The sequence below is a fragment of the Accipiter gentilis genome, chromosome 28, assembly GCF_929443795.1.
Source record: "Accipiter gentilis chromosome 28, bAccGen1.1, whole genome shotgun sequence".
Taxonomy (NCBI): Eukaryota; Metazoa; Chordata; class Aves; order Accipitriformes; family Accipitridae; genus Astur; species Astur gentilis.
Window position 1 is genome coordinate 6,210,841 of NC_064907.1, and position 20,261 is coordinate 6,231,101.

The following is a 20,261-nucleotide window of genomic DNA, read 5'->3' on the forward strand; positions in this document are numbered from 1 at the left end:
ATGTGCCTCCAAAAGCAGCTTCCCAGGAAAGCAAAAGACTCGCCAGGACTTGCGAAGAGGAAACAATCCAGAAACATTTCCTAATTCATGTTAGCAGCAACAAACTGTAGGGGTCCTATTAACTCACTGTCAGCATTTATCACTGCACGTTGCTGTCCATGCCGGACTTGCTTCAAAATTGCCGAGGCTTTCAGTACTCACTGGCTCCTGCAGGTTTAACTCTGTGAGAGTCACTGCTGTGCTTTTTTGCTTGTGCTTTTTTGTTTTTTTTTTAAATATAGCTCTATTAGCCTGTACCTGAGTTGGCTCTGTTTCTGTCTCTGTCTTTACTGTTCCTCTGTCCAGAAATCTACAGGCTGGGAATTGCTGCTAGGGTGAGCAGTGATCCTGTGGTAGCTTCTCTTATCTTTCCCATCTTGAATACAGGATCTTCAGAAGAACCTGTGGTGTCTGTGGGACATTCAACTTTGCTTTAAGTCTATATACTTTTACATTATCATTTGGGCTAAGAAAAGGTTTGCCATGCCATGGGTAATGGATTGATGACAAGTTGCTCTGTTCTGAAAATAGTTTCTGTCAAACTGTCAGTAGGCCCCTATGATTTTTTCTTGTTTACTCTGTATCGACACACTACCTTTAAAGTGAAAAGACGCTACTGTTGAAACATGAAGATTAACAGACATTTGCTCTATTTAAAAGCTTGTGGTTTCTTATGAACCCAGGATGGGGACTATATAGACTTTACAGAAGTGCTTCTAATTCTCTATTACCTCAAGACAATTTTCTAGCTGGGTCTTTTTATCATCTGATCATTGACCACTCCTCCCTATTCTCAAGAGTTAGTTTAGAAGCAATCTGTAGGAAAGGGCAGTTTTATTTCTAGGATCTTAACTCAACAGTTAAGAGCACTATTTGAGGACACAAACATAACTTAAAGAGAAGCAGAAATACTTTCACATCTGAGTTTACCTCTATGCATATAAATTCATAACCATTTTGACACAGGACCTCAACTTAGGCATCTGGTAAAAAAAAGTATTAGCTGTGGGGGGAGACCAGTTCACAAGCAAAGATGGCGATGGGAGCAACTACATGATGGAGACCTTAGGAAAGAAGTTTCCAGATACATTTCATTACTTTGGGAATTTCTTATCAACCACAAGCATGTTTTTTCAATGACCCTGCATTCAGTAGCTGTGGTACAGGCACATGGTATACAGGCATGTAGGTGCCATAGGAGGTAGCAGGAAATAGGTTTACATAGATATGTGAAGAAGACACTTGTAAAACTTCTACATGCTGACAAAAAGGTGATATATGATCATATCATGTTGCATATTCCTTCATAGAAAGTCTACTATGAAAAATGTATATAAATATAGAAAACATACAGCTACTAAAGGTATATATAACTATTAGCTGTAACTTAAAACATGTTAACCTACACTGAAAAAATAAGGAGAGAGAGATTTCATTTTGCAAGCACTGAAGAACACAGGGCTGACTGCTTATTGCTACTACTTGGTGTCTTGCATTACACAAAACTTTCCATAAAAATATAAAGCCTTTCTGTAGAATATGTTATATACAATTTATAATTCTGTTTCAGCTGTAGGTGATAGCTAATTAAAATGAACAACAATAAAACTACAAGTAGATTTTTATGATAAAAGAAAAAAGAAAAATTATTAAAGAGAAGGAAGAAAAGAAGATAAGAAAATAAAAGAGCAGCAAAACAGAGAGAAAAAAAGAAAGAAGACTTTTTCTGTGGAAGTGGTTTATGCTATGGGATTTGAGAATAATATTCCAAAAATGTAGCCAGCATCTCTGTCAACAATTGTTAAAATACAGTAACTTCTACTTCTTTTACGTCTTGTTAGTGCTTCAGCTACATCAGGTATTAGGCAACACAGGAGTTCCATGTATTAAATTATACTGTGATATTGGTTAAGTCATGCTGATTATCACGAAAGTGAAGTGAAGAATAAATATCTGATTAAAACTAATGCTGCTGGCTTGACATTCAAAGCGCTGTAATAGTCCCAGATTATACGACAACCCATTAAACACGTCCATGGAAGTTTCACCACTGTGCTCTCGGTCATGGGATACTTCTCAGGAGGAAGTATCCACAGGCTCCTGCACTCACTGCAGAAAGCCAGGCTTTCCTGGGCAACCGTCCAGGCAGCTGCACCTTCACCTCCTCCGGACTGCTCATGGAGGACCTTTGCCTCCTCTCTAAGTGTCCTTAAAACTCTTAGACTTAAGAGTCCCTGAGTCCTCTAAGACTGCTATCCTCAGAAGGCTGAAATTACCTTTTTTGAGTATCCTCCAATGATTTACTTAGAAAAACAAAGAAATGTGTTTAATTGCTACTGAAAATGACTGCAGGTGACTTTTCTGAATTACATATAATAAATATTCCTGTTGCTAAGATTACCAGACATTGGAGAAACAAAAGAAAATGAGAGAAATCACTACCCTTCAAAATCTTAGTCATATTGTTTCCACACATATTCCTATTATACATGTTGAGGAAATCCAGAATAAGAGAAATTATCAAGTCTTTCCTTCTTATTTAATTTACAACTCAAAGAAAGACATTTTTAACATGGCAGATCCACTTGCTTGATCTGAAAATGAAGTTATTTGTTAGGCAAGTTCTCCACTAACGTGCCTGGCAACTATAGAGAGAAGCGGAACATCCTAACACTTGTTTTTGTCTATGGCCGCAAAGACTTTTCAGAGCTGACAGCTGAAAAATGACTGTGCCAGTTCTGCCACAATGCCATTTATTTCAGTGGTGCTAAGCCTGCTTCATGACATTCCTGGTAATGAATCTAACAAGGAGGTAAGTACAGTACCAACGCGTTACTAACAGTCATTTTTTACCAAAATCGTATGTTAGCCAGCCCTTAATCTCTTACCTTTTAGAAGCTGGGTTTCTTTTTCTTTCTTTCTTTCTTTTTTTTTTTTTTTCTTTTTCCTATCCTTTTTTAATCCTGTTACTGGAATCTATATATCTCTACTATCTTCACATTGTTTTCTGAAAAGTCCTTCATTACAGCAGGAGACAGTGATAATCACTAGGCGCCCTTTCTGAGCAGCTGGAATTCCCCCCTCATTCAATTATCAGCGAGATCTGACCCTGCCTGGCTTGTGAGGCCACTCAGATATGGGACCTTGAAGACAGGAGGTGGTATGGCCATGAGACAAAGATATAACTACAGGCAGTGGGCAAAGCATGCCATATTATAATCCATCAGGATGATGTCTTATTTTTTTAAAATGACTCATTATAGCCACAGAAAAATATTTTTTCCCTTTTATTAATTGCATTTAAAAATAGTAGAAAAGGACTGTGTGTACATGTACTTGCATGCAGTAAAAAGCATGGAGCATTAAATAATTGCAATAATAATTCCCTGCAAATCAGCCATCTTTATTGCTATGAACCAGTCCATTTGAGCAGTCTTCCTTTCCACTGCAGGGTGATTAATTAATAAACCTTTAGTTAACTGAGATTTCTGCCTGCCAATTCCACAGGGGTTATTACTTAAACACATGTAAACTGCATTTCCTTTTAGAGCAACTTTTGGGTTTTCTATCTTATAAGTACTGTCACTGTAAATTTTCTGCATTCAAACATTAGACATTAATACTGCAGTGGTGTTCACCCACTACACATCATAGCTTGCAATCTATTCCTTATTTCAAATAACTTATGTAGAGCCAGGAGCTGAAACATATGCTGTTTCTGCAGAGTTGCTTAAGCCCACAAATTTAAAGAAGCAGAGGTCTCTGGTGTCTTTCAAACATTTCTTCCTGGTAAAAAATGATTATTTCAAAAAAAGAATTTTAATGTGAAAGTTTTCTTTTTCTGTGGGGGTGCTTCTTATATTATACAAATCTTTTATCACTTGAACTTACTAAGAAAAGCCCCTTTGTATATCTCCAGTTATAAACAATTTGGGAGACTTGAAACAGAAGATAAATATCATAAAAAAATACAAATGGTGCGAGTCAAATGAAACCTTTGAAAATTACAGAAACATAAAAGTAGACACGGAGGTATCTTTTCCTCACTTACAAGTGGGAGATGGAAGTAAAGACACAAGCCAGTGAAATCATCTATGGCAAAGAGAGGGAGCAAGCCAGTCTGAGAAGCCCAGAGCCTTTACAAAGAACCCTGAGAGTGCTTTGTGTACATGTAGTTGGGCCAGTAACTAAAGTATCATGTATCTCTGAGAAAAGCTATAGTTATGCATTGGCAGCATCATTTTCCACACAGACTGCCCTGTTTAGGTGCCAAAGAGGAATAGCTAATCTAAGGGTAGCAGGGAATGCCCGTTGCCACAATATTTTAATCCATGACCTCAACACTATCAGTAAAGATAATACTAAAAGCCAATCCGAAAAGCACTTTTTTTTTTAGATACAGAGGCTCACGCAGTGCTGAGGACGAGCTGTTGGTATCTTTACAAAGGCAACTAAATTGACAATTAATGGTAATAATCCCCAGTGGCCTTTAACGGCCTTTGGTGGGCCTTTAACAGGCAGGTGGACAGTCTGCTAGTATGAATGGCCCCACCCCATTCTGAATGGAGAACTCTGCTAATTTTCACCACTAAAGAATATTGTTTAAAGGCTTGCTTAAAGCCAGTCTCCAGGCAGGCACAGATGAAACCAAAGGGAGCAAATAGACAGCTTACTTCCGCCTTTGCCGCTCTTCTCCATGCGGTACTGGTAGATGTGCAGAGTGAAGAGCATATGGGAGTTGCGGTGATCCTCCTCGTCGCAATCCCGCTGGCTGCTGCGACGTGAGGCAATGGCGGCGTCGAGGAAGAAGGCAGCCTTCTCCGCCGTAGGGGCGCGGAGCTCGCTTTGATTCTGAAGCTGCGGGTTAACACAAAGGAGAAATGACCTAGAAACTCCCACACAAGTCAACACTACCAGACAACTTCCCGCAGTCAACGCGCACTGTAGATAGGTTGGCTTCTGATGGGACCAAAAAGGAGGAGGTGCCCAATGGAGTGAGACCCTCCTGACACTGGTAATGACAATACCATGTCCTCCAGGAGCCCCATGATTGAATCCAGGATTTTGAGGGTTCTTACTTGGGGTACCTCTCGTGGGAGTTGTTACAAATAAACCCCAGCAACTGAAAACTGTCCTATGGGCTGGACAGATGAATAGATTTGTTCCTTCACTTTCCCAGAATTTTAAGCTATTTATGCTTATTAATTATTCACTGTTTTCACTGCCTTTTTTTTCCCTGCATTGCTGGCTCTGGCAATCACTGTGTCGTTCTGAGGGTTAGAAGTGGAAAAAAAAAAAATTGTGGAAGACATGTCAATGTCAAACTCAACAGTTGGTGGAGACTGGCAGGGGCAGGACTACATGTTACCCTTCAGCAAGTGTTAGAAGGCAGCAATCCACAGAAAAATCCAGGGAACAACAGGAGTGATGCTTGTGTTCAGCCCCATAGTATGGGGGGGAGCAGCACAGCAGAGAAGCCATTTTCTTTCCCCTTTGTACCACAAGCTTATGCACCTGTTCACAATCCAGGGCAACTCATTAAAAGGAATGAGGCAGGTAATATGCATACATTCACATTTGCTGAACCTCAGTCCCAGTCCCCAGCCTGCTCTTCTCTCTCCAAAGGGACAGACAGCATAGGAGGGCAGATATTATTAACCCCCCATAACATTAGGAACGCATACGTGTTTCATGTCACCTAAGATTAGTTTGTCTGTGGAAGAGACATGTGACAGTATAATCTGATGGCATTAGTTTTGGCAGTACGCAGAGCTGGCCCACAGCCCATAGGATAGACTTGTTCTGTCTGGCCTAAAAACAGTGAGGAACTCCCATTCTCAGGGTTTGTTCCGCTGCTATATAATACAGCTAGAAGTTAAGTTCTTGTAAAGAAGACAGTGCTCCTGTCTTCTCTTCATGACCATTACTCAGCCTGAGAAGGGATAAAGCTGAAGCTGTGCATGGAATGGGGTGGCACAGTTGAAGGCTAAGCTCTCTCTAGAAAGAGGGAGGGGGGAAGGAAGGAGTTAACTAGGCAAGCAGAAAGCAGGCCAGTCTGTAGGCTGATCCCACTAATGTAAGCAACAAGAAAATGTGCATACTTGGAAAGGTCCAATGACAGACAGTATGACATATGGTGATTATTCATTTGCTATCCACACTGCTGATTTTGCATCTCTGTATGGCTATAATAGAATATCCTCCCTTCATCTGAGGATTTTGAGAATTCAGGTATAGGACACATGACTCCAGAACATCGCTATGTCTTGTAAACACACATAAAAAGGCTTTTTTTCTTGCAATTTAATTCAGTATTTTACACTACAGAGATACATAGACATCTCATGGAGCTACCTTTTCTCCACTGATCTAAAATAATTCATTTTATATGTAGCTGTTCTGTCTGTACCTATATGAAAATAAGCAACAAAAATGGGATATTTATTATTATTGCTATTGTGCTTAAATACCTTAGTAAAGAATTAAGCTCTAATGAGAGGCTAGTTGTTACACAGTTATGCAACATATGCAACATGCGTATGCTAATGCAGATCTTAACTGGCCCATCTATTGCCCCAATGGGAACTGTGAAGACTCAAGTCTCCCATCTTATATTCACTAGACTGCATCCATTACTGGATACCAGAGGGTGAGACTTCTTGTGATACTGTAAGTATTTCATAAAGCACTAAAGCCAGGAGTCAAGTGAGAACGAGAACCCTAATTCTTATTTAAAATCAAGACACAACTTTGTAGTCCTCGGGTAGAATGGAAAAGAATGGAAAATATGATCTAAGTATGTCTGAAAGGCTTAAACCACAAAGAGATAAACCACAAAATTTATTACTTGCTGTTTAAAATCTCACGATTCATGACTTTTGTGGATATGAATCATGATTTCTAGATGCTTGGAGCTGGAAATAGGGTACATGACCCTGCAGGTCTGTTCCCTCCTCCCTCCATTCCCCATCCTTGGATAGGCAGTGCTCTGCAGGTTCTTGATGGAAGCAGCCATTGCCTTTAAGGTTGAAAGAATGTATTCAAGCTCCATCATGCTGGTTTGCTCCCTCTTCATCTAGTCATACAAAATTCAGATTTATTCCCTCACAGACAGCAAAAGGAAAGACTAGGCCTTTTTTTCTCCTCAAACCAAGAGGGGGGAAAAAAACAGGGCTGCTGAAACTTTCTAGTGGTTACCCAGGAAATATATGAGCCAGTTAATCATTCCTGCTAAACCTCCAAACCTGAAAAGAGTTCGAGTTATTCTTGGCTTGCCCAACTCAGGAATTTATTTCTTGGCAGCAATTAATAAGTAGCAATTAATGCTTCCTACAACATTGCTAAAGCAAGTGCTATAAATAATGTAGTTTATAAAGAGATAAACAGCCATATTAATGGTGTCCAGCTATTTGTGCAGTACTGTAAATATTTTAGCTTGTTATTTTACAAAAGAGAGATCACACTTTTTTTTTTTTAAGCATGAGTTGAATTTTTTTTTTGACTGAATGTTTTCACATTTTATTGCAAACACAAGCCCCTGCTCAACATCTATTATACCAGAGGTACAAATATTTAGGCCAGGAGAGCAGATGGCCCTGCAGCTGCAGGTCATAAAGTTCTTGCATGTTTTAAAGTAAACACTTTCAAGTCTATAAACTTTATGCTCTGGGTAGTTCTTGAATTTGAACCATATCAATAGCTTAAAACAAACAAACAAAATAAAAGCCACATTTCTTGTTTCAGTGTAAAATGAACTTTGGATTTACCTGCATGCCACAAATGGGGTCTTCACAAAGGTAGACACCTGGGGACTGGCCATCTTGCAGGCTGCCTGTAGCCACTTCTGACAACAAGTCTCTCAGATTTTCTTCTTTCCCCCACACTTCCACTGCAGAAATTCGGACCGAGAAGCGGGCTCCTGTCTTCTCTTTGCGTTCATTAATCAACTTGAAGAGCCAGGAGATGGCACAAGGGATTATGCCGAGGTTTTGCATGGAATCATCCTTTCCGATCATGGTGTATGACTTCCCTGTCACAAATGGGGGGATGAAGAAAAGATAAAATCACTCCCAGGACCTTCACAGCCTTCCGCCAAGAGAGATTATCCTGCACAGCCTCATGAAAACAACTTCTTCACTACAGTAAGGACAGTCAGCAAGGGAGAAAGATAGGCAGGCAGACAAATAGTACATGGAAAATGCAGATTAAATCTTGAGCTGTTTTCAAAAATCATTACCTCATGCATTCTTCTGACATCTCCCATTCCCCAGGCAGGTCCCTACCATGCAACACTGCAGCCTCTGCTGTGGGTGAATAGTGGGGGGAATTGAACAGAGCAGGAGTGCCATGGTCTCTAAAAATCCCTGCTTTAGATACTGTGAGTGTGGTATTCTTTGAATACCATTTTACTTCAAAGCACTATATTACACTTCATATGCTGGGGTTGGGATTGACATAAACCTGGTCCCAGGATCATACAAGTGTAACTTCATCCAGAAAAAAACCCAGGTACATGTGGTCATTTGGTGCAGAAGTGGGTCCACAACAAGAAATATTTTATCTGGGTCAAAACCTTCCCCCGGTTTGCTATTATTTGATTCTGCAATTATAGCTCTGGCTTGTCTCTGCTGTAAAAGTTTGCTGATGAAGAACAGACACAGAGTACTATCATACTTTTTTAGGTGTCACTACATACAATGCTCTTAGACAAGTTTTCTAAAGCTCCTAAATTTATAAGCCAAATGATAAAGGTATACATCTTTTCAGGCAAGTATTTGTGGCTTCTACCTTGCTTCATTTCTTATGTTGAATCTCTGTGGAAAAAGATCAGTGAAGAAAATATTTCTATGCACACGTCTGTGGCAAGGTCTGGGTGTGTCCAGGGTTGGTGCAATGGTGGTGGTGCAGTTAACGAAGAAACTGCAGAGACTCAGCTGTGCTCCAGCAAAGCCCTAGCCTCCCTAAGGACATGTAGCACTTGTGAGGCGCCATTATCTGGTGGCTGTCTTTTCCATCTCATTTGCCATCCTGTGTTCGGTAGGTCACAGGGGGTTAAATATCCAAGTACTCATCCTAGTGTTACCCCTGCCTGGCCCTGAGGGGCCTTGCAGTTAGTTGGACCAGTGGCCTTGCTCCATTCATTGCACTAGAGCTGGTGGCATTGCAGCATTCAGTACTCTCCAGTTTCTGTTGCCTATATTTTGGGATAATCATGGCCTGATACAGCTTGATCTTCTTTATCGCTTGAAAAACTGATTTGCCCTTTTAAGTTGTATACGTACATCTGTGTTTCTTGGAGACAGTAAAGAATGGAGATCATTGCACACATACAATACAATACAAACCTCTTCATTAGAGAGACAGTATTTTCAAAATACTGTTAGACAAGCATGAAAAAAATACATGATTACTCTTGAAATCCAGTTATTTCAAAAGAGTAACATGTTAATGATGATGATCTCCTTTTTATTGTCCTTCCATGAATACCTGAAATGCTGTTGATGCATTTGCAAAGAGCGAGTTTTGATCCATTGGTAACATTCAGTTAACCATTAGAACAGGATTTGTTGGAGACAGAATAGGAAGAAGTTAGTAATGAGTGAATTGTCTAACCAGGGAATAGTCTATAAATCAAATTATTTGAGTGCCCAGTCACAGCACTTGAATAGGGCCATCACAAACATCAAGTACTTGAGTGGATACTCACAGCCTTTACACAGCTTGATAAAAGTGGTATTTTGGCAAACAGTCTCCAATACCAAGCACATTTGTAAAACTGTAGATCACTGTTGGATCATTCATTAACAATTCACTGTTGGATCATTCATTAACAATTGAAGATGGTGCTAAAAATTGCTATAGTACTCAGGGGACGGAATGAAACAACAACTCAAAGATAACTTCTGTTTCAAAGAGCATGCTGTCCAACATTTAGACAATATACAAAGTGAACAGATGTGTAAGCAAGAGGTGAAGGTGTAGTACAAGGTCATGCACAGTTTACCATTTTCAAATACAATTACTATGCACAGACAAATGAAGTTTGTTTCCCCTAGTCTAATGTACTAGCAATCTTGGGTTAAAAATATTCACTTTGCTGCTTGAGTAGGGAAATTTAACAATACCAACCAAGCTTGGCATGGCCAAAGCAGAACACGCAGCCATCTGCCCCATTGACCACCGACTGGATCACCTCAGCCACAGTCCCAGCACATACTTCAGCCTGTCACAGGTATTTAAAAAGAAAAAGAAAAAAAAAAAAGAAGAAAAAAAAAGAAACAAAAGAAAACCATTAACAATAAAAAAGAAAATCAACAGAGTATTTTCACTGGAAAATGGTCGTAATGTCATCAGTGCTCCAGATAGGATGTTGAAGGATCAAAAAGTCTAATCCTGCTTGCCTCATTCATGTGACCTATGCTATTGATGGGAATGATATTACTTGTGTAAGCACATGAAGCAGGACTTTTGCTCTGTGTCAGGTAAGTTTTATTTGCTGAAGCATCAACATCCTTTATGGCGTTAAACAAAATACACATACTGTAACGGGATGCGGTTGGTTGGTTAGAACTGCCTATTTAGGGGACTTTAAAAATACATTTTTGATTTAAAAAGTCAAATACTGAGGAGCTTTTACAGGCTCTATTACTTGCCCAATTATGGCCTGAGTTCAATTCCGCTATCAGGTGGGTAGGGAATGTAAGGGGAACAAACAGCCTCTTTGGTATTAGCTAGGTTACATTTCTTAGTTTTTCTCTACATTGTTATGAGTCTTAGCTTTTTGCAGCAGTAGATTCCATCCTGAAGACTGTAGCAGTATTTTAAGAAGTGCAACACACAAATTTACCTTGGGCATTCTTAAATTTAAGATAGATTTAAGGTTCAAGGAGGTTGAATGGTCTACAGTGCTTCTACAGCAACTGCCTATCAATAGTGGGTGAAACTAAATCAGAATTCGCACTTTAGGCTTTTATGTGAAGCACGTTGCATCTGATAATAAATCATGTAAATTCACCTAGTTCATGGGTATTTCTAGACTATCCCTATAATAGTAAATAAAGTGGGCAAGGAAAAGGATGGTTCACAGGCCAGCCCTTGAACTGCATCCAGGCATTAGTCTGGGAGGTGCTAGCTGCCCGGACCAGAACTAGGTCAGGGATCGACCTAATGATACGATCATATGACAGTGCTTTAGCTGGCCCTGTGTTCTAACTCTGTTTAGCTTATGAGTACAGAAACAGCCTTACAGTACTGTTTTCTAGTTATACTTTGTAATGTTACTTTACTCTTCTACTGTCCTCCTCATGACATTTGGGTAACATAGTTCATCAAACCAAAGAAGTCTAATAAAAATAAGAAATCTGAATATATACACATGAATAAAGATCTGTGGACTAATATCCCCATCATCCTATTGTAAACTGCAGAATAGAACACTGCATAAATAATCCTTGACTTCTTAATGAATAGAAGACTGCATTAGACAACTGCAGTTCTGGTCAGATCGCTGTATACACCAAATAATAAGATTTTATAATATACAATAACTTGTTGATATTGAGGATTGCCTACTAGGCACCATTTAGCACATTTATTGCATGTATAATTTTAGGAGCAATTATTTACAGTGAAGAATAAAGAAAGCACAAAATTATCGAGATAGAATTTAATAAGCTGATTTCATTATCGATGACATTTGCAGACCAAATTCAGCCCTGGTCCAGCTCCACTGAAAGTACTACTGTTGCAGCAGAAACAAATTTGGCTCCAGTGCATGCTGTTGTTTAGATAACTATTCTGATCACACGTTGCCTACCTGTGATGCATCTTGGGGGAAAACTGCATCAAAAGCAAACATTTTGGGTGGAACCTGGTTTCCCCTTTTCTGGAAAGCATTCTGACCTCCACAGGCCAATGGGTCATAGAGCGTGATTTGCTTCTTACGGGGGTCAACTTTTAAGAAAGAGCTGGACTCAGATGTGTCTCTGGCAAGTGTGGAAGAGATGCGCACCATGACTTTGACCTGTCAGCAAACACACAAAAAAGATGATCACATTTGATTAGTCTGTTGGATGCTCTAGACTGGTATGTTAAATGAACTTTCCAATTACACTCAAACAAATCATACTTGCTTGCTGTAGCTAGTGTCTCAGTGGAAGTCAGTGAAGACACAGTAATTATTATGGGCAGAATTTGGTCTAAAATACACAATGAATAAAACCAGAACTCATCTCCATCTACTTCAACACGCAACTTGTGTATTTAGAGGTACGAGGTACATCCTGGTGTTTTAGTGTCAATGTTACTCAAGTTTAATGATGAGGTACTACATCACCTGGTCTTACTCTCAATATAAATTGAAAATTAACGGTACCCCAGTGGCCCAATTAAGAAAGCTGAAAGGTAATCTAGACTGCTAAGCTATCAGAACTCCTGCAGTTTCTGCGAAGCAGTCTGATCAATAAAAGCACATAAAAGCCAGATCTGTAATTTACACCTTTCGCTTCTAATCCAAATGCAAAAAGATGAAGTACTCAGTTCTAAGTGTCACCATCAAAGAGTTGTGAAAAGATCCCTGTTTTAATGGTCAGATTTTGAAATTATCGTCAAGGGAGTGGAATGTAATAAGCGATAAAAGATTTGTTAAAACATGTTAGCTCACAACTCATTAAATGGCTACATAATAAGATGCTATTCCTAAGACAAAAATACATATTCATGGATTTAATGAGGTTATACCGCATTCTTAGCCCAGTTAGTAAGCAATTTAGATGTAAGTAAATCTGATGACAATCGGTCTGGCTTTGGTTCTCCCCATAAATTCCCTACCTGCAGACACATGAGTTCCTGAATTTACAGGGCAAACATCACCTCTCTGTCAGCTCTAGCCACACCTGCAGGCACTTTGTCCTAGAGCAGACTGACTTTCACACCAAATAGACAGAACTTTTATCTTAATGCCCCTTAATTGTATGCCACTTGTATCAAACCCACCTACGGTTAGCATGCAAGTGACCACAGAGGGTCACCTCATCACAGGGCGGGAGGACATCTGCTGTTAGAACAGCAGACACACCCTGGGAGGAGGTTGTAGCCCTAAAAGTTAGACAAGGCTGCTGTCCCTGTTGGCCTCACTGAGGCTGGTGCTTTTTGTAGGTAGATCTCATTTCATACTGGCCTAAGCTCAACCCACAAGTAAATAAATCAACTGCTTTGAGAGGTAAAATCCGGGCAAATCAATTTTTGACACAACTCCTTTGAATACAACAGAATGAGACCGGAGATTAATTGGCATTATTCAGCATTTTTTTTGATGTCTTCTCTGTATAACTGTGAGTCAGTGGTAATTTGACTACATATATTTTAACCTGGGAAAACAAGTTGTCATTAGATGGTGAAACGGTCACACATCTGTGCATGTGATTTCAGTTTGACACAATTAGTTGAGGGAAAGAGGAAAAATACTGCTTGGGTATGAATGGGTTCTCTTCTCAACTGCTCAGCTAAGCTGCTTATGAAACCTAACCTCTAACTGAAAAAAAAGCCACATCCAATATTTTGCCCAAGGCATTCTTCTAAACCCAAGCCTAAGCAGAGCTGATTTCTACTATGGACAAAGGCAGCCAAAACCCCATCAGTCCACATGAATTGGTCAAGGTTTGAATGTTTATTCCAGCCCTAGGTCTCCTGGCAGCTCAGAAGCACTAGTTAAATTAGCAGGGAAGGGAAGGAGTACAACACTGTGAATCCTAGAGGAGCAAGAAAACAAAGAACAGTATCAGACTTGATCTGTTTTCCTATTTTCAACTTTGGATGCCTTTGGCTTTTTCTACTGTGTCCCACATTTTTAAACAGATGCCAATATCAAAAGCATTAGACTGATCTGCTGGAAACCAAAATAAATGGTAATCTTCAACTGCTTTAAATAAAATACTTGCTCTGCTTTAGAAAACTATTTCACCTTAGGTTTATGTGTATTTTTTGCTGCTATGAATCCATGCCCTCCAGATCCTTGATCCTTGTGTGGAAAGGAGAGTTACCTGAATACCCTGGGGCTAAATTTCCTTGAGTTTTGGAGAATGGATAGTGCGTGAAATTTAACAACCTTTCATATACAGACAGTCTAAGAGTTCTTTCTGGCCTCAAACTGCATGGGCATTCAGTTTTAACTTCAGCTACACCAATTTTGTTACAGTGTAATATCACCAGCTTGGGTCCTGATTTAAACCTGTTCACACAAAATCAGATTAATACCTGTCACTTCTTACTGAAATGATACTGCAAATCCTCCTAACTTCCAACAGCTACAGTGATAGAAGCTGGGGCATCAGGTTTCTCTTTCCCTGGAGTAAAAGACCAATTTAACTGAAATCCTAAAAATTTACTTGCATCAGATAAACTGAATGAACCACTATAAAAAAAGAGCTCAACTCAGAATTCCCAGGAGTTGTCTAACAGCATACATTTTCTGACCATTTGGCTCCTCAACTCTGGCAAATATAGACATTTCTCAAGAAAAATACTGCTATTGCCATGAACCTTTGTATTTCCTGTGCATTGGGGATTTTTGTTTTGAGACATAATGGTTCATAGAATCATAGAATCACAGAATCACTTAGGTTGGAAAAGACTAAGATCATAAAGTCCAACTGTTAACCTAACACTACCTAGTCCACTGCTAAACCATGTCCCTAAGCACCACATCTACATAGAATCACAAAATTATTTAGGGTGGAAAAGACCATGTCCATGTGTGTTAGGGCAGAGGAATATCATATTGATTACATGTAGGTATCCTGATAGCTGGACCACTTCTTACTCTGAAGCTAGTTTGTTGGCAGCTGGCACGAAGATGTCCGCGCACCTTGGCACAGCTTATCAGGGGTAATTCCTCTCACCTCCATTTAGAACAGCATGCAGGAGCTGTCTCCATCCAAGTCAGTTGTCTGACTCATTTGTAGACAATAGAGAGAAATAGGCACTTAATTCACGTGGTCTGTTTTATGGATCTGCCTTCCAGATAAGAAGAGTTGCACTCCACAGATGCTTCTTGCTTTCTCTATACCACCACAGGTATATATGATTACCTGAGACGTAGATTCCTGCATTGTAGGCTAAATTTATTCTTTATGTAAGCATAATAAAAATGCTCTCCCTTGGCAGCACAGCCCATGGCCCAAATTCAGCAGCACACACGAATCTGTGTGACAGTCTTCAGCAAAAATCACATGCTAGCAAAAATAAAGATGGGCGCATGAGCGTGATGGACACTGAACATAAGTAGTAGCAATGGATTATTTGAACTCATCTGGTAATTTGTAAATCTTAAAGTATTCTTCCAGGCCAGTTTCACACCAGTGTAACTTTTTCACATTACTCCTGATTTACATTACATTAATTGAGAAGACAATGAGATCCTGGCTGTGCAAAATATATGTCCACTATTACGCCATGGGAGCTGTGACTACAGCAAAAGCCCAACACGCAGGCAAGATACAGGCAAACTTCAGTCCTGAGAAACACGTATTGGGATTCAGAACCGCATACATAACTGTGGCACAGTAAGCTAGGCAGACCAAAACAGATTTTAAAACATCTGAGCTGGATGTATCTTCTGAGGAGACAGGCAGGCTTGTGGTCTGGGAATCAGGTTGAGATTGGGGAGCTAGGACCTCTCCTAACATCTGTGCCTCAGATGCAGTGCGATTGTGAACTAGCAATGCAATCTCTGTTTCACACTCCCCACCTGTACAACGGGCTGAGTTGCAGCTTACTTCACGGCAAGGCATACTGATATATTCAGTCATTACCAGGCCTCAAAGGACTGGCAGTTGCTATTAGGTAGGAACTCCATTATTAAACATTATTATGCATGTAACCTAAACCCAAGGATTCATGCAAAGCATTTCCCAATAGTAGTTATGACAAGAGTAAATCAACTAAGCTACAGCAGTAGAAACGATGGGAGACCATGGCCGCCGCCTCTGCCGTTTCACAGTCCGTGCAATTTATATCTGGGGGTAGCGGGGGGAGGCTCAGAGTCCATGCTGGCCCCTGCAATCCATGCCACGGGGGAGGCAGTGCGAGGACGAGGGAACATAACTCAGTCAGCTATGGGGATAGTGCAGGAACTTAATGGACTTAAAAGACTTCAGTTCAATTTAAGGAACAGACAGGTTGAAGATCACAGTACTGCTCTGGGGAAGGCAGAAATACAGTACGGTTAATTTGAAACTAACTGAACAGTGAAGTTTAAGAACTCTAATACTTTATGCGTACAATTTATATTTAAATAAACTGTAAATTGAACTTCTCCTTAAAAAGAAGAAAGCAGGTTTTCTGCTTCGCTTCCTACGTGTCATTACTCCTTTAGTCCAATGCTACAGTTTCCCACTAATCTCCTGTAATTGAAGGGTTTAAGAGATACCACTTGCGATTAATGGGACCACTTAGTCTGCCAGAAATTCTTATCTGAATCCCAGTGATCAGGTCTTGGCAGCACTCAGCCTTAGACGCACCCCTGACTGTTTCTACAGGGAAACATGAGAACAGTCTCAAGACAAGTGCTGCTGGTAAAACAAACAACCTGGGCATAATTTTGATCTGGTTTTACACTCATGCAAATCTGGCTGAACTCGGCAAGCATTACCCTAGTTTAAGAGTGGAGAGAGGGAATAAAAGAAAAGGTCACTTGCTCTGCAGCATTATTGTGCTTTTTCTAGGACATAACTTTACCTCTTAATTCTGCTCGTGCTGGAAGCATTTTTTAATGTGTTCTCTTCTGCAAGTTCGCAGGATTTCATTTTGACAACTATTCCATCCAACAGGACGCCCATTTACTTCTCTGGATTTCAGCTCCTGCCTACAAAGATTTCTTCTGTCCTTGAATATGTTCTACAGTCATTGAATTCCACAATATTACTCCTGACGTGCAATGCCACAAACAAAAACAGAATCGGAGCTTCACTGTTTAGGTTTCCTCAACAGCATTTCTTTGGATTTTTGTGTATGTATTTATTCTATACGTGTGTGTGTGTGTGCATGTAAATTATATATGCCATTTTTTAAAAAAAAGCATATACATTTTCTGAATATATCTAAAAATTTAATGTATATACATTTTTCATAATTTTCTCTGTAAATGGTAATTATCGGCACTAAAGAGTTCCTTCACAGGTACCATTCAGTAGTATCAAGGGAAGATATAGGGGAATTGCTGTAATATCACTATGCTTCTGTACTGTAAAAATAAGCACAGACCTTTTAATCAGCTCTATCACAATTTCAGCTGCCTTAACCATGTTCCTTTGCCTCCTCCTTTTTTATCTACTGTATCCCTATAGACACACCAACTATTTCTTGAAGAAGGAATTTGCTAATTGCAGGATTTTCCCCAGCTAAGCTAAACTCAATTTGTGACCTACCATGGACCTTTTGTTATGTTCTTGCTCTGTGGAGAAGGACAAAGGTTCAGCATGCTCTGCAAAGTAGAACGGATGCCATAGGAAAAAAAAGAGAACAAGAGTACAGCCCCAGCCCCTGCCACTCCCACGTCTCCTGTGCCCGCGGGGGTCTGTCTGGAGGACCCCCAGTGAAATGCGCACATAAGGTGGGAGAGGTAAGCTGTGCCAAATCTGCATCAAACACAAATAACTACCAACAGGCTAGAATGAGGCAACACAAGCGACTGGAGATTGACGCTGGGGATGCTATCACTTCCTTCTACTCTGGCCTGTAAGATTTTGTTTGGGGTTCATTTATCTAATTACTGCAGGGACAGGGCTAGACAGCTGTTGCTTTGGGCACCGTGCTTGCCTTTATGAGCTGCTTTTCTCATCAATCATTTGAGCAGCTTCTGCTGGACATGTGCTGGGTGGTGGTGGGAGGCAGGAGCTGCCATGCAGTCACGGGTGAGACAGGCCAGCTGGGGCTATTGAGCTGTATTAGCACTCCATCAATGTAATGGCAATCACTGGCTGCAGGAACAGCCTTATTGGAGGTTAATGAAGAGTGGGGTTTGTAATTTCTCACTGTTACAGTTGTAAATAATGGTGGCAGGCACGCATTTTTGCTGTAGCCAGCCACAAAATACTACAGCACAGGAAAATCTGACATCCCAAATGCTTATTAACATACATGCTTTTGCATGATGGATGTAAAGCTAGAAGCCTTTCTATAGTGCCCAGAGAATATGGAAACAGTCAGTTGGGCATTTTAAACGATCTTTTTTACAGATCATGAGTCAATTAACTGATTGTGCTAACATGAAATCTAGGAGGTCAAGATAAACAGACTGAACCCGAATGAGACAAATGGAGAATTGTATGAGTGGCAGTTGCTTTAATGGAAGTCTCCTGGTCACATTTGAAAAAAAAAACGCCAACAACAAAACCAAACTGGGGGAAATTATGCCAGTGTAAGCTGGTCAGGAAGCATGTGTAAACAGGCCTCATTGCCTCTCTATTTTCACTAAAGTAACTCTTGTAGGCTTCGGTGCTTCACTTCAGCACAAATTAGAAGACACTCAGGCCTGATCACTCTTGTTGTCTGTGGAAATGGCTGCTACTGTTACTGCTCTGCCGCTTTGCAAAAGCAGTGAAAACAATTGAAAAAACACCACTGTTAGGGCTTGGCAGGTGTCCTCTTTTTTACAACTGTCCCTGTGTTTATTTCTTGTGTAATTGCTAAAACTTTACCAGCTCACCAACCCCATCCTGAACAGCAGTTAAACTAATTTGCACTCGTAGCAATAATGGGAAGTAGCTTACTGTACCCAAACACTGATTGTATTATTCGAAAAACTTGCCCTTATCAGGATTGTACCCTTTTTTCAATTGGATGATGTAACTTTATTAATAAATTCAGTAAAATCTGATGTGAAATAGGCTCAGGTCATAGGGGATGGCTCAGTGACCTCTTGTTTTGTTCGCATCAGCAGTAGCTTTGAGTTTTGTGACTCTAAGTTTGGTATGGTCGAAAGACAGTGCTGAGCACCGACGCTCTCTGAAACCAGCATGTACATCCGCCCAGCCACTTAGCTGTCACATTGCTACTTCAGCATTTACTGAAGGTTAACACAGAACACTGCAACTTTCTTCTGCTCTTTAAAAAAAAAAAAAAAAAAAAAAGACATGAGGATCAACCTGTCATGGAAATAACCTTTCCCTAAGCTTCCCCACATGCAGCAAACAGACTATGTGTTCCCGGTTTTCCTTTTGCTACCTTCTGATCTCTTTGAGGGAAGCCTGCATTTCAGACCTGCATAGCTGGGGCAGTCTGCATGTTGCCTCAAGCAGGGGGAGGATTTTTCCCAGCTTCTGACACTCTCCGCATACCTGCACATAGATCCACAGAAGCGTACCTGCATCTATGACGGGGCCAACAACAGCCTAACTCAGCTTATGTGCAGGGATGAAATTCCAGCTTCTTTTTTTTGGAGAGGATCTTTAAACATCACTGGTAGTGGCATTATCATGAGAACTGAACAAAGCAAAACAGCCTTCAACGATCCCAGCATGAACAACATGGGATCAGCTGGCAAATCTTGTCTTCCCTGCAGTGGATCTGCAGATACATAAGCACGCACCTACCAGTAGAGTCAGCAGATGCCTTAAGCCTCTAACACACTACCGCAAAAATTTGCTCTGCTGCTCTCACTCCGATTCACTGAATAGCAAGTACAGTTGGCTGCCACAAATTTCAAGATCTCATTTCCTTGGCATGAGATCTCTTTACCTTTCAAAATCAGATATTTTGCTTCACTTCAGTGACCTTTTAGAGTAGAGGGTTTCCCACTTTCCTTTTTTTTTACTTAATATGAATTTTTCAAAAGGGTCTTTAGATAGAAAGTATCTATCTAGTAAATTAAACAAGGCAAAAACTGTTCCCTGGCACAAAATGGCAAGCATCCTTCCCTGTAATTCTCATCCTCTGCTATGGTGTGGCCATATCCAATGGTCTACCAGGATGGTCACTTGCCCATGCTAATTTAAAAACCATGCCTGGAATTGTTTGGGAGAACAGTCTAGTGGTCCAACACCATGCCAGGGACCTTGTTAACAATGCAGGAGTATGGATGATTGACTGCTGATGCCCAGGAACATTTCCTACTCCTGTTTAATTTACTTTATAGTCTGTACTGGTTTTAACTGGGATGGTTAATTTTCTTCATAATAGCTTCTATGGTGCTACATTTCGGATTTGTAATGAAAACAGTGTTGTTG

General features: G+C 40.3%; 1 protein-coding gene across 1 annotated transcript in view; it reads right to left on the bottom strand.

Annotated features, from left to right (window-relative positions):
- The window catches only part of KIF26B (kinesin family member 26B), a 312,864-nt gene that overhangs the window by 54,208 nt on the left and 238,395 nt on the right, over positions 1–20,261 (bottom strand). The window contains exons 6-9 of the mRNA XM_049830857.1: positions 11,855–12,061; positions 10,168–10,261; positions 7,806–8,068; positions 4,713–4,896 (exon numbers count right to left, since the gene is read on the bottom strand). Coding sequence (XP_049686814.1) covers positions 4,713–4,896; positions 7,806–8,068; positions 10,168–10,261; positions 11,855–12,061 — 748 coding nt within the window. The remainder of the gene's footprint in view (positions 1–4,712; positions 4,897–7,805; positions 8,069–10,167; positions 10,262–11,854; positions 12,062–20,261) is intronic.